Source organism: Podarcis cretensis (assembly GCF_951804945.1).
Source record: "Podarcis cretensis genome assembly, chromosome: 1".
Lineage (NCBI taxonomy): Eukaryota > Metazoa > Chordata > Lepidosauria > Squamata > Lacertidae > Podarcis > Podarcis cretensis.
The window spans coordinates 78132733-78147739 of record NC_137170.1 but is presented as its reverse complement, the minus strand read 5'-3'; the positions used below and the strand labels follow the sequence as shown (position 1 = coordinate 78147739).

Sequence of the window (15007 nt, the reverse complement as noted above, 5' to 3'; positions counted from 1 at the left end):
CATTTTGTAAATAATCTTTGGAAATCCTCATTTTCTCTGATAGAAAAATTTGGGCAGCGTTGGTGTGCTCTTCTGCTGGATGCAAAGGGGGTATTTGCTGAGTGCCATTCTGTTAATGACCCAGCTCCTTATATCAAGGTAAGGCATGGATTCATTCCTATTTTAAAACATCTCCTCTCATATCTGGCATAATGTCAGGTGCATTCTGATCAGATAGGCAACAATCTAAGTAGCTGCTGTTTCAGCTAGCCCAGGTCTGCTTCCCATAAAGTTGAATAGATTATGGAAGCTCTGTAAGCTATTTTGCCACAGGGGTGTTATACCTTTTGTGAGTAAGAAGAAATAAGCCAGTGGAGCCATCATCACATCTTCTGACAGTATGAAAGAGCATCTCTTTAGAGCTTAAGTAGCTGGTAGATAAGCTGTACAGGTAGGTATAGTGACCAGTTGCCCTCTGGTGGCCTGTCTGGAAACAGTGAACCGCTTTCCCTATATCTCAAGAAATGTAACATGAATTTCTTGGAAATGAGGCCTGAGCCAAAGGAATAAGACTGAATCTCCTCCTTTTTCTTTCTTCATTTTTTGGGGGTATTTTTTGTATCATTTTCTTACAGCAATAAAAAGGTGAAAAGAAATAAAGAAAGAGAAAGAAAGAATAAGTGAATTCTGGAATATGATTTCAACCTTGCAAGATCAAATATCCCGATTATTTACTTGAGGAAAAAGAGGATGTTCTAGTCACAGAGCTGCATTAATTCCCCTTTGCAATGACATATATATGTGTCATAAATGGACATTCTTTGACAAAGAGCTTTCCCCTGAAATTAGAACTTGTTTATACATGCAAAGAAGTGGTCAAGGCAGAAACACAAGCGATCCATGCTGCTTCTTTGAACAGAGGATCCCGCTCTCATTCTGTCATTTATCTGTTGGTGAATGTGACGCTTCTTTTGAGCACTGATTCTTGTATCTGCTTCTGCTTTTATTACTTAGAACTGCGTTTACGACACTTGCAATGCTGAGAGGAGCAAAGAGGCTCTGTGCAGTGTTTTCTCTGGCTATGCCAGGGATTGTGCCGCAAGAGGCATCCACTTGAAAGGATGGAGAGGCAGCATCTGTGGTAGGTGTGGTGTATTATTCTCTCGTGCTCCTAAGCCATTTTTAATAATTCAAAGTAGCATACACTTAAAGTAATATTGAACACATTTGGTGAGCTCTTTACCATGTACATAGTACTTTCAGGACTGATCTTTTTTTAAAAAAATAATCAAATGGCATCCATACGCAGAATGGTTGTGTAATGATGGCAGGAGGGCAGCTTCACAAATCAGTTTTTCTCTCCCGTCCCAATGATGGGTGTGCAGGTGCAGAACCAATGTTGGTCCAATAGTGATTGGGGACGGGATGGAATCTGATTCAGTTTGCATTTAAAACTGAATCCATCAAATTTACGCTTTCTGAAACAATATGCTAACCAAAACACAGCCATCCTTTGAAATTCGCACATACATTATCTGAACTTTGCAATGCAATTGTCCAAACAGAACTGCATATATTAGGGGAAAGCATGCATAAATGAATATATTTGTAAAAACAACATACTGACATGTGTTATGTGCAAAAATTGCACATAGGCAAAATTGCATATAAAAATGTGTTCATTAACATAAATTCACAGGAAAAGGCTGGTGAAATTCCATTTTTTTCCCCAACTGCAAATTCCTGCAAAATGTGAAAAACAAACTAATAATTTAAGTGCATCACATTGACTTCACCAACCAATCTGCTTCATTAAAATCATGGGAAATTATTTCCATTATGTTTGGGATTGCAGCTTGTCTCATTTGCTTTGAAGGGCCTCCTGCAAGGAGCCTTGCTAATTCCCTTGTGAAATAAGCTATTGTTCTTTGGAGTTAAAGATCAGCATACTCACTTTGCTCATTCCATCCCTTCTTTTGCTTCTTTTGCAAAGATGTCTCCACAGAGTGCCCTAAGAATATGGTATACAACTATGAAGTGAAGTTCTGCAACAACTCTTGCCGGTCCCTGAGGGAGCCTGATGTGCTATGCAGTGTTCAGACCATCCCTGTGGATGGCTGCAGCTGCCCTGAGGGAACTTACCTAATGAATGAGGAAGAATGTGTCCTTCCAGAGGACTGTCCATGTTACCACAAGGGCCTGCTGATACAACCCAGAAGTTCATTTCAAAAGGATGAGCTCGTGTGGTAAAGTTATTTAGTTAATAGTCAAAACACATTTGTAAAAGGTTGTTGCAAATCCTCAAAAGAACCAGACTGTTAATTAAAGGTACCTTGATTTTAAAAGGCATTTGTTTCCACGGGGCAAGATATAGATTACAGATATGGCTTATCTTGGGGATGGGTGTATTTGCATGACTGGAACTTGGGTAGTTTCCCACACCCCCTCTTTATGCATTTGTGTGAGACTTCCCTTTTGTGTTTTAATATCTCTAGCAAGTGCGTTCGAGGACAATTAGATTGCATTGAAAACACAGAAACAAAGAAAGGTAAGACCTCTTTTTCACTTACTATACAACTTTATTTTTTTTATTTTTTATTTTTTATTTTTTTAATTTAAAATTAAAAAAAAATAAAAAAATAAAAAATAAAAAATAAAAAAATAAAATATACAACTTTAAACCAAGATGTTGGAATTTGACATTTGTTTTGAACTACTGCCGCGTTCCACATGCACAAGTTAGGATTTGATCCTCCTTGATCCTCTGGAGAATCCTAGATTTAGGGATCTAATCCAACCCCGTCCCCTCTGCATTTGCTTTTGTTTGTTCTGACCCAGAAACCTCCCCCCTGAATAAATTCACACTTGACTCAAATTTTAGTTTGGTTTTTGGCAGAATTTAGGCCACAACTTTATTGATTACAGAAAGTGAGTGGTTGCATAGGCTCTGGTTCAACTAGCTCCCTGCCATGCAGGTAGCGCTGATCCAGGGTTCCAGCATAGGTCAGTCAAGGGTGAAACACCTGGATAGGCGAAAAGTCAGGAACCGACTATGTCCACCACCCAGATGTCCCCATGGACTCAGGCACAGGCACAACCCCCTCTCAGGGGTTGTCCAAATCATTTGAGTCCCTGGATTCCTTTAACGGAATACCCTTCACATAGGGATGGTGAGAGTGTTCCCCCATCCCTATCACCTGAACCAGAGCCTATCCGCAACCTTACAAGTTGTGACGATTTGCTACGCAGCAGGCGAAACCCAAGTGGCAACAGCCAATCAGCCAAGTGAGGAAAATTCCTGCCGTGCCCCTGTCCCAACGACAGATGACACACAATGGCATAGCAAGGTCAAGTGCACAAGCCCTAAAAACAGGAAGAGGTGGGCGGGTGTTCTGAATGCACGCGCCGAAAGAGGAAGCTCTGGGTCATGTGCATGGGTATGTATAGGTCCCTCAATCCGTTTGGACTGCACCCCATTGCTCCGATTAAACCCAACATCGAGGGACCTATCAATCGGGTGTTGTGGCTGACCAATCTTACCAACCCACAACACAGGGGATCGGTCTCCAGGTCTCACTCCAACACGTGCCCTCTTTTAGGGAGGACACAATCTCTACAGCTCTTGTCTGTAGCTTTTAAAGTTGCCTCTATCTGCTTTAGGACAAGCTCTATCTCTATTTCCATCTCTGAATAAGTTTGTAAAGGAGCGTGAGTTGAGTTAAGCTGCTACTCACCCCTCAATCCAGTTCAAGTAAAGAAAAAAGCATTTGAGGATTTGACAACAGATCACTCGCATCACATCTATTGTGTCACTAACATTGGGAGACAGAGATAATAAGGCTTCCATAGAGAAGGAAAACTATAAGCATATATCTATGCCCTTGATGGTTGGAATGGTTTTACATTTTAGACATCTGGGGTTCTGGAATCTGCTGAGTGCTATGCATAGTTTTACACTGTCTTGCTTTCTTGTCTTGGTAATTGTGTCCTTATTCCAGATTGCCCTTATCCAATGTCCTACTTTGACTGCAGCTCTGCTGGCCCAAGTGCAACTGGATCAGAATGCCAGAAGAGTTGTGAAACACAAGACATGCAATGTGTAAGGGTTTAAGCTCGTGGCAGTGATGTATGTACACTAACCACTCCATGCGTTCAAGTGAGCTTCATGAGTGCTAATGGGAAGTGTATTTGCCCTAGCCACACAAGCCTCCTGGGCTGGCATCCATGAGAGCAAAGCTGGTTATTTTTCAAGGGGATTTCTAGATAGTGTGTTATTTCTTTTGCCTGTCTGATATAAAAGAAATTAACATGAAGTGGCCTCTAAAAGTATTTCAATTGAGTATTAACTAGTTATAAGGGCAAACAAATATTTTGGGAGACCCAAACATGGTGCCTGAATATATATGAACAACATAATGCCTTATTCATCTGATTGCCTTCTTCTTGATCAGACATAATTCCAAGAAAAGCAGCAGGCCGTGCATGTCTCCTATATGGTACTGCTGCTCTCTTGTGTTAAAATCTCACCCATGGACATTTGCCTTTTATATGCAGGATATTATTTGCCAGGCAGATGAGCACATCCTCATGTTAGAACAGGATGGCTTTCACTTTTCAGTGACTCAGCCTTATTTACTGTGGATAACCACAAGCCAGATAAGATCCATCTCATCTGTGATAGAGGTGTTACCATTAAATATACAGATGAAAGGGGAGAAAGAGCAATTGTAGCTTTTCCCATTCTTTCACTGATCCTCCACCTGTGGTGGTGGCAGGACTCCAGGGGTGTCACAAAGTTTACAAAGCAACCAGTGAAGGAGTGGGCAGGGGAAGCCATGGCTGTTCCATCTCCTGTTTCGTCCGATTTAACGGTAAAGCCTAAACTTATGGCTTGCAACCTGTTGACTCTGCTTTGTAAATACACCACCATCTTTCCATCCAGATAATTTCACTGATTTGTTGTATTACCGTTCTCTGAACATAGTCTTCACAGTCCCTGCATCCCTGTGAACCGAACCATCTAACGTTTTACGGTGCTGGTGAATATCTAACAGTATCATGACAACAGCATGTTATGAAGGGCTGCCTTCATTTTCTCCCCCAATATTTGTTCCCTTCCGTATCGATTTCCATTTTGTTTCCATGCACTCAACCAAGTATGCTACAGAATGTGTCTCTGGATGCATGTGTCCTGATGGGCTGGTGTCCGATGGTCACGGCAACTGTATTGAGGAGGAGCAGTGCCCCTGCATGCATGGAGGGAAGTTCTACAGTCCTGGCACACAAATCACAGTAAATTGCAATACATGGTACAGTATTCTTCAGTGTTCTTAAAGCCAGTACATTTGTAAATTGTAGCAAATAAATGTGGGAGCAGGACGAAAAGGAGGGGGCATGAAAGTATTTTAGTTATGTGGTGAAATAGGGAGGAGCTGAAAGAGAACAAAGGGGAAAAGAGGTGCCAGCCTGTAGAGAGCAGTTTGGAAAAGGGTTTGGTTGTGAAATATCCACTGTTATTGCTGGCGTCCAAAGGTTTTAGGAAGTCCCTCACAAAACAAACCCCTCTAGACCAGATAAACTAGTCTATCAAGTTTTTGTTTTGTGGTGTGCTTGATCTTGGGTATTTACAAATAGCCCCAGGCCAATTTTATGAGCAACGGTGACATTTGTAAGAATCTTTTCAGTTTAATATTAATACTTTAATCCTTTGAATGATCTACCTAATGTAAGTCTCTGCATTCATTTGGGGGTGTTTTTATGAACTGCACTGCAGTTTATTCATAGAGTACCCAATGCAGCGTATGGAAGAATTGAGACCAGTTCAGGCTACCATTTTGGAAGTAACTTTCCCCCCTCTATAAACACATAGTTGTGTGGAAGTGTTTCCCATGCGGTAAGATCACACATGACAACAATCACTTTGTACAAATTAGATTTGCAGCCAGTGGCAATTATAGCCTCTCTGGCTGCCATGCCCTTAACCATGAACATTTGTAAACTTGATGCTTGGATGAGAAACTCTCCCTACCCCAAAAATATCACCCCCTGGTAATTAGGCTTGTTAATTTCTGGCATTATTGGGCTTTTATTTATTTTTGTTGCTTCAGATGCAGCAACTTATCACCCATCAGACAAGGTCTTTACTGTAACTCCCCCTGTTGTATAGAAGGCTATACATTATAATAAGAAGGAGAGTAATACTGTCATTTCAGCTGACAGATCCAGAGGAATTATCATTATACTATTAATTACCCTGCCTACTTGCAGTTTTCTTTGAGGGGACAAGTTGTGATCTTTTATGTTTAATCTCCCAGCATGTGCTACAAGAGGCAATGGAACTGTACAAAGAACTACTGCCAAGGAGCCTGCATGGTGTATGGAAATGGCCACTATTTCAGCTTTGATGGAACAAAATTTGATTTCATGGGAGGCTGTGACTATATCCTAGCCCAGGTATTTAATCTTTACTACTTGCCTCATGGGCTGTTTAGTGTGGAACCCAGTGGAAATTTTGTGATTTCACTGCTTTACCCATCTGTAGTGCGTTGCCCACTGACCCAGTGTGTGCCATTGAACTCCTTGGGGTATACTTATGAGTAGACATGCATAGGGTTGTGCTGAAAGGGGTTTTCAGAAACTTCATATTGACTGACTGAGGGCCAGAATCTGTACTTTCCCCACTTCTCATCTATGATTGTGGACTCTTGCAAATGTTGCATGGGTTTGCCATGTAAGAAAATGGCTCATCACATCAGACTATGGCTTGTGGAATGTCCCTTTTAATTCACCAGGTACCTCCTAGCAAAAAATCCCATAGATGAAAATAATGAGCTTGGCACACCATATTTTGCTAACACCAAGTTATATTTTCAGCTAAACAATGTTTAAAAGTCCATCTAGGCTGTACATTTCAGACTAAAGGGTTTCATATTTGAGTGAGTGTCCTCCTACCATTTTGAGGTTTTTGTTTTATGATCAAGTGGTATATATTTTTTATGAAATAAAAATAAAAAGAAAAATCACAACAGGAAGACAATTTCTTGACTAACTTTCTCCTTATAGTTTTCTACATGCCAGGAGTTGTTACTTTGATTTTATTTTTTTAAATAAAAAGAATAGTTGTGAGTATTCAAAATTACAGCCTCTTTTACCTGTAGTCTGAAGTGGCACAGTTAAGTTTGCGACCTGGTTAAATCCATACATTTAATAAAGAAAACTGCCTTAGCTGGCATGCACTTCCTTCTACAGAATATTTGCCATTGTGGCTTGAATATGGAGAACGTAACATTAAACGTATTATTGTTTCCTTTCCCAAGGACTTTTGTCCTGATAATCCTGACCCAGGCACTTTTCGAATTGTAACACAGAACATGGCATGTGGTAAATCCCTGAGCATTTGTTCCTTGAACATTCACATCATCTTGGAGGTAAGTCCACAGCCTTATAAGTGGAGAACTTCAAAACTGGATTGACAGTTTGTGTTTCTTTGCTTACAGTAGCTAATCTGCACCTTTCATACCCTGTCCCCCCATAAACTTAATTCAGATTTTAGAAGAGTAGTTGTGTTAATCTGTTGGAAGGAAGGACGGAAGGAAAAACTAGATATGGGTGCCATTAGACTTCAGAATTAACTGGATTATTGGCTGGATTTGAGGGACCCCAACTCCTAATGTGCTTATGTATTACCTACTTCAAATATCTGATTGTATTAGCTGGACATCTGGGAAAGGGTCTGGGATAGTCCGAAAGGACCTTGGCACTTTATAGTGATACCATCTCTGAGTATGTGCTAAGGCTTTGAAATAGGTTTATTGTGACATAAACATCTATGGTCCAGAGTATCTAGCCCAAGAAAGTTTATACTACAACAAACCTCTTAGCCTTTGATGTGCCACAGGACCCTTTGAGGCTTTTACACTTGATCATATACCACTAACACACACAATTTATGCTCCCATTTACATGTGCACATCTCAGAGACCACATTCACCCTCATTCACATGCAGCACACACCCCGTCCATTGAATCTCCCATACAACACCCATCAGATGCACATCACTTATGGAAATTGACGATCCTTGAGTAAACCACTCATATTGCCTCATTCACACATTCAGCCTAAAAGTTGATCATTAGTGCAGTATTGCTTTCTCCTCTTCACCCCACCAGCAGTTTGCAGCTTCTTTCGCCCTTCTGTAGTCTTGAAGTTTAATTCTTCATTAGTTATCATATTCCTGTGCCTATGACACCACAGTAGGTGGGGGCAGAGCTCATTTCTTCTGTGACATCACAGTAAGAATGAATATATCTTGTGAACTGCCTTGAGGTCTATGGATGAAGGACAGTATGCAAATTTAATAAATAATAAATATCATCATCATCTTGGGGGAAAGAAGAGATGTGGGTATATATTGCAGTTGTACATCTTGATGGGATGGCATATGAATTATCTACAAAAGGGTTGCGGTTGTGTTGTCATTGTATTTCAGCTGCATCCTTGCTCTTACAAATTATTTATGTCTTTTTCTAGGGTAGTGAAATCAGACTTCAGGAGGGGAAAATTGAGGAGATAACTAGTATGCCGCCTTCTGAAAAGAACTATAACATCCATCTCATGGGAATTTACATTATAATTGAAACTTTCCATGGAATGACCTTCATGTGGGATGAGAAGACAACAATCATGGTGCAACTCGCACCCTCTTTTCAGGTAGGTGCAAACATGACCGCTGACTTGCACATGGTAATTCTATTTGCAGGATTGGTTCATATAATGAATAATTTTCCTGACAAGGTATCGCTTCCACTTCGGGGGTGGGAATTGAGCATCACATCTACACTGTCACAAGTGGAGAATAGACACATCTTTGTTTTGCAGCATGGAATAAGTTTAATGTGTGTTCATCTCACCTGATACATGTACATTTCCTGCTTATAAAGAAGTCATAGCTAAGTGTGCATAGAAATTGTTAGAATGACCCTCAGTTACCTGCTAATAAACTGCCCAGTTTGCAGCTAGTGTATTCTGCAATTCTCTGGTTATGCTTGTAAACATAACATGTACCAATCAGATGCCTTAAACTAAACCTATTTGCTTTTTTCATATTTAGGAAGCATTTGATTTATTTTTTATAGCTTCCTGCAACCAGTAAAGATAGAATTGCCATAAATCAGACAAATATTGGTAGGCTTATGCTGCAAATGCAGACAATATTCTTTGTCTCAAGTGAATCCAACACATTTTTTGCGTGCTGTAAATTCTTAGACTGTTATCTTTTAAAATATGTGGATATTAATTGGCCCCCGTTTTCATTCTTCTAAAATAGTCTAACAACTTAGTAGAGAAAAGTGTTCTGAATCAAGAGAAACACATAGGACTAGGGGTTTATACAATTTGAATTTACTTCATTTTGATAGTTTTATTTATTTGCTTTTTATTCTGTCAGTAAAGTCTTTGTAAAATGCCATGCTCCAATTTCCTAGGGCAGAGTTTGTGGTCTTTGTGGTGATTTTGACAGCAGTGGCAACAATGACTTCACCACGAGAGGGCAGTCTGTGGAGATGCAAGCACAGGCATTTGGAAGCAGCTGGAAAGTCACCACTAGCTGTTCAGACAGAAACAAGGTTGACCTATGTGCAAGTCAGCCTTCCAAACTCATACTGGGGCAAAAGCGATGCAGCATTCTCAAGAGTGACATTTTTGAAGCCTGCCACAGTAAGGTAATCTGTCTGCTTGTCTCTCCCTTTGCTTCTTGAGACTCTTCCCCTTCTCCTTGCATCCTCCTATCCTAGCATCCCTAGCATTTCATAAAGTTATGGGTGGCAAGAATTATGATTAATTTTACTGGCAAAACAAGAAAAGTTAAACAAATGAAAAATATTTTCGGGGGAGGGCATAATTATTGAAGGCATTTAAAAGAATAGCAGGGAGTACACCCTCCAGAGAGAGATTTGTTCCCATTCCTAGGGACGGTGTTGTAGAGAGATGTGGACAGTGAGAGGCATGGCCAAAAGTGGCTATGGCCACTCTCATGTGCTCACACATACGCATGACATATCAGGCACACACATAGAGTATGGTTGCCATATGTCTGGATTTTCCTGGACATTGCCAAGATTTCAAAGGTGCAGTTGATGTCCGGGGTGTGGGGGGTGGATTTCCAAAAGGCGGTGCTTTGTCCTGGATCGGGGGGGAAATGTGTTTTGGTGATAATGTATTGTTGCATGCCATCCCAGTCTCTGAGTGGTGCAAGATTCCAGGGGCTCCAGGGTTTGTGTTTCCTTTGGAATGAGGCACAGCAGAGACTGGTATGGCTTATTTACACATATATACAACATGAGTCTATCATGGACAGGACCACAGCCCAAGTTGTCTCCCATAGCCAAAGCCTTTGATTCCTAAAAAGGAAGAAGAAGAAGGGGGGGGGGTCCTTAAAAAGCTTAAGCTTAGGGCTGTCCTGGTTTTTACTTTTTGAAAGATGGCAACCTTAACATAGAGGATAAGGATCCCCTTACCATCAGAATACTGGCTCTGCCCACTTTGATGCTGCATCTATTTTACCCTCCCCCCTTTTTGCAATTGCTGCCAAAATTAGCAGAGTCAGGCAGAAACAGTTGCTTGAGAGTCCATATCAACTGGGGTTAGGCACCCCATTATAGAACTACCCCAGATGCATGAATTTTGGGAGCAGAATCTCCATGAACTGAATGCCTTTCATTTGTACCATTTTTGGGATTTGTCAGGTGTACAGATAGCACTGTAGTGCGATGCCACAAGTGAATTGTTCCTATAGACTGGAATGGTGTGTGTGTGTGTGTGTGTGTGCACGCGCACACAAAACCAGGCCACCTAATTGGCAATGATCTTGCATTTAAACAGATTATCATATCTGCCCTATTTCCAGATACTTCAGAATATTGATAAGAAATATTTACGCAATTGGTTTTATACTTTCCCAGGGAAAGAAAATTACAATTTAAGAAAATGGTTAGCCTAGTTAGTGTTGCAATCCGATAGGAAAGCACAGATAGACTTCAAAGGGAAAGAAGAGAAAAAGTGAACCTTCCCATAATATAAATATAAATTTAAATATAAAGGATTAGTGTTGTCTAAACATATGGAGGTTAGACAAGATAATTTAAAAACTTGCATTTTCCTAGGCCAAAAGCATCCATGATCCCATGGGCATAATATTATGGTGGTGATATAGCTATTTCTTCAAAGCTGTAATTTGATAGGGCGGCCTCCCAGGACAAAATTCAGTTTTCCTTGAATATTTCAAGGAAGGCAGTCTAGGCAGTCTTGTATTTTCTATTTTAAGCTGATTAAATAGCATCCTGGGAAGAAATGTTCATTATTTCTGGCTGTTCTTGGTTCTGTTAGATCAACCCAACACCCTATTATGAATCCTGCATATCTGATTTTTGTGGTTGTGACAGTCTGGGAGACTGTGAGTGTTTCTGTACTGCTGTAGCAGCATATGCAAGGAGTTGTGGCAGAGTTGGCATCTGTATTGACTGGCGAAATCCTAAAAATTGCCGTAAGTACTTACAAAGCAAATATAGTCTCAGCAGCAATGATTGTGTAGCTGCATGTTATCTGAGGGGGTGAGAAATACTAATTGCTAATGGTATTTAATGACACAGTTGAGTGTATGACTGATAAAGGAATTTTCTTCTTCAGAATCCCCTTTGTGATTCACATCTTCCACGTTGTTCAAAAACATAACACTTTATTATAGCATTATAACCTTTTGAACAATATGATACTTTGAAGAAGATGATGGACGGAAAATATCACAAATAATAGTGAAAAACTGTTCTCAACAAGAGGTCATACTTTAAAACTACTAGCAAGTGAAGCTTACAAGAGTACACTTGGAACAAGTGTTCCTTTTATCCACAAGATAAATCTGGGACCAACACCTCACATGTAGTTCAGCTACTTATTGCTGTGCATGGGACCAGAACCAGCGGCTAGAAGTTTCACCAATGACTAAGCATTTCATTGTTTCAAGCTGCACATGTCCAGCATGTCATCGATTAACATAGACATTATTTCCAGGGTATGCGCATGGGTGTGTGTGTGTGTGTGTGTGTGTGTACAGGCCTCCCATTATTTATTTACTTATTGTCGTTCTTACTTGTCCTTCTCCTTGATGTACAGCAAGTTACAGCATATAAAAGCACAATTAAAATGGGGAAAAATATCCAATCCCCAAATCAGTGATCCATACAACACATTACAGGGAGAACCTCAAAATCAATTCCTCAATTTTCAAAGACCAGGATAACAAGATGAATCTCTTCACATTGCATCAAAAGTGGTAGCTGGCATGACTGAGGGGTAGCCAGAAGGAGGGAGGGAGGGAGGGAGGGAGGGAGGGAGGGAGGGAGGGAGGGAGAAAGGAAGGAAGGAAGGAAGGAAGGAAGGAAGGAAGGAAGGAAGGGGATTCCATTGAAAACATGGACCTCATCACTTATGGCTAACATGTCTTCTTATCCAGCTGTGTTTTGTGACCACTATAATTCACCCAACCAAAGAGAATGGCGGTATAAGCCCTGTGGAGAACCTTGTTTAAGGACCTGCAGGAATCCAGCAGGAAACTGTGGCAATCTGCTTTATAGTTTTGAAGGTAAATGCTTTTTCACTTCCCACAAAACATGACATGAAATGAGAAAAAGGTCTCTGCTGAAATTCATAAAATGTAAAGGGATTATATTTGATATTTCTTTGCAGTGGCCAAAAACCCACTCTCTCAGCAAAGCACAGAGGCCGCCCCTCTTTAATGGTTAAATTTACAGACCAAACTGTGGAATATATATATATATATATATATATATATATATATATATATATATAGTATTTTTTGTTCTTCTATTTTCTAATTATTGCAATTTCAGATTTATACCTTGTAATATACCTTATGTAATATATATATTATTATATCACCTATTAGCCAGCCCCCATTGAAAAGTGAGATTATTATTTTGATGGTTTGCTCCCATTTTAGGCTGCTACCCAGAATGCAGTGCTGAGAAGCCATATTATGATGAGAAAAAAAGAGAATGTGTCTCAGTGTTTGAGTGTACCTCATGGTAGGTCATTTTTAACAGCATAGCCCATTCTGCAAATATGCTTGTCAAGGTTTCTTTAGTCTGTGGTAGTCACATCTTTGTAGACTCTGAACTGAGAGAGGGAGAGAAGTGTGGATTACTTTGTGTGTTGGTGTTTTGTTTTGCTTTAGTGTACAAATTAAGCAATAAAAGAATCAACAATATTTTATATATGTTTCCCCTCAGTGATCCAAAAGAAAAACTCTGCTTGAACAAATCAAATGGTAAGTTGCCCAATGCTAAAGCTCTTATTAACTGTATTTAGAGAATATTATTTGTGTGTGTGTGTGTGTGTGTGAGAGAGAGAGAGAGAGAGAGAGAGAGAGAGAGCACCCCTCATATAAAATATCAAGGTGGTGTACAACAAAATATGGAAGTAAAATAAAGCATAAAATACCATAAAAACAACTCAAAATAATCATCTGGTTCATCTTGAAAAGGTTTAAACAACTGAATATGCCTGTCAACATACAAGGTCTTCGAGAGACATCTACATTAGCAGCAAAGGGCCCTGCCAAATCTCTGCTGGAAACTCCACTCAAATGTGCAAAGTTTAAGGTGTGCAGTGTGTGGAGACCAGCATGTGGGAACTTTGAGAGAGACACTGAATCAATTATATATCCACAGTCTTCCTTGAAGTTAGCCAAGGAGTTCTTGACTTAACACCTAGTTCTTCTTGAGCATAGAGAACATTATTTCTTTTGGTCTCATCAATGACTCACACCGTGGGTGGTATCCAACTAAGGTTTCCCATCAACACAAAGACTTCTTCTTGTGCAATGGGACTTCCTTCCTCTCCCTTGATGTGTGTCCTGCACCCTCACCAAATCAGTTGTGGAGAATTGGGGGAACCCTAAGAACAGCTTTAGGGAGTGGACGGAAAGAGGTGGGGAGGTCCTGATGTCTTTTCATTAGCTTTTTTAAACATTAGATTAGGCACAAATGATAGAGCTGCATCCAATAATTTTGCTACTCATCAGGAATAAGAAGCAAGGCTGAATGAGTATTTGTTGAGTTAATCTGGGTTTTGTTAGCTTTGTAGGTCTCAATTTCATTACAAGACTAATATAAAGAGAATTCTTGGCCGTTGATAAGAAAGTAGCGTGTGGATTACTTCAAAGCACTAACCTGCATAATATATTCGAAACAGCAGGGCATGGCTTGGAGATCACGCGTCAAGGCAGGGAAATTGTTGGCCCTTCAAAGCCAAGAGCAGGTGAGGATGTGTGGTCAAAAACGCATAGTGGGATGTGTCTGGGCAGAGAAGTGAAATTAATATATTCAATTGTTCTATGTCTGTTTTTACAGCATTGTAAATCAATTTGGGGTGCCTTGTAGGAAGTGATTCATAAATGAAATCAATAAATAATTACAATAACAATATACACTGCAGCATCAGTAAAAATGATGATCATTATGCTAAAACAGGCATAGGCAAACTCGGCCCTCCAGATGTTTTAGGACTACAATTCCCATCATCCCTGACCACTGGTCCTGTTACCTAGGGATGATGGGAGTTGTAGTCCCAAAACATCTGGAGGACTGAGTTTGCCTATGCCTGTACTAAAAGTTAACATTGACATTTGAATGCTGACAACTGAGGAACTACTCAAAAGGAAGACGGCTTAGGGTTCAGGTCATAGAGTAAGAACAAATGCTGACCAGTTTGCAGTCATGGACATCAAAAAAATGAAATGATCTTATTATAAATCTGAGAAGAATACTTACAAAATATTTTCATCTTGCATATGTGCCACAAAGGGAACAATTCTCATTAAAGTGGACAGTTATATGCAGGTATATAAGTCGCTTCCTCCTCCAGGTGTGCAATAGCATTGGGAGGGCAAGTTGTCCGGTTTCTCCTTTGGCTGGGTAGCATCAGTATGAGGGCACATGGGTCAGCCAGTCTCCT

General features: G+C 40.2%; 1 protein-coding gene and 1 long non-coding RNA gene across 11 annotated transcripts in view; one reads left to right on the top strand and one right to left on the bottom strand.

Moving 5' to 3' along the window:
- The window catches only part of LOC307220913 (mucin-5B-like), a 45954-nt gene that overhangs the window by 11057 nt on the left and 19890 nt on the right, over positions 1 to 15007 (top strand). For 6 of the 9 annotated variants that reach the window (XM_079985101.1, XM_079985096.1, XM_079985098.1 and 3 more), the window contains 15 exons: positions 44 to 138; positions 994 to 1120; positions 1973 to 2225; positions 2475 to 2527; positions 3978 to 4078; positions 5137 to 5288; positions 6294 to 6432; positions 7296 to 7406; positions 8510 to 8689; positions 9463 to 9699; positions 11363 to 11519; positions 12486 to 12614; positions 12993 to 13077; positions 13282 to 13319; positions 14246 to 14311. In XM_079985101.1, coding sequence (XP_079841227.1) covers positions 44 to 138; positions 994 to 1120; positions 1973 to 2225; positions 2475 to 2527; positions 3978 to 4078; positions 5137 to 5288; positions 6294 to 6432; positions 7296 to 7406; positions 8510 to 8689; positions 9463 to 9699; positions 11363 to 11519; positions 12486 to 12614; positions 12993 to 13077; positions 13282 to 13319; positions 14246 to 14311 — 1923 coding nt within the window. The remainder of the gene's footprint in view (positions 1 to 43; positions 139 to 993; positions 1121 to 1972; positions 2226 to 2474; positions 2528 to 3977; positions 4079 to 5136; positions 5289 to 6293; positions 6433 to 7295; positions 7407 to 8509; positions 8690 to 9462; positions 9700 to 11362; positions 11520 to 12485; positions 12615 to 12992; positions 13078 to 13281; positions 13320 to 14245; positions 14312 to 15007) is intronic. The other 3 variants (XM_079985097.1, XM_079985100.1, XM_079985099.1) reach the window with 3 other exon arrangements.
- LOC307221131 lies at positions 9659 to 15001 on the bottom strand. 2 transcript variants are annotated; one of them, XR_013841316.1, is made up of 4 exons: positions 14824 to 15001; positions 13072 to 13168; positions 10316 to 10377; positions 9659 to 9776 (listed from the first exon to the last, which is right to left on the bottom strand). It is a non-coding gene; the product is annotated as an uncharacterized lncRNA (long non-coding RNA). The 2 variants fall into 2 exon arrangements; XR_013841317.1 differs by lacking the exon at positions 13072 to 13168.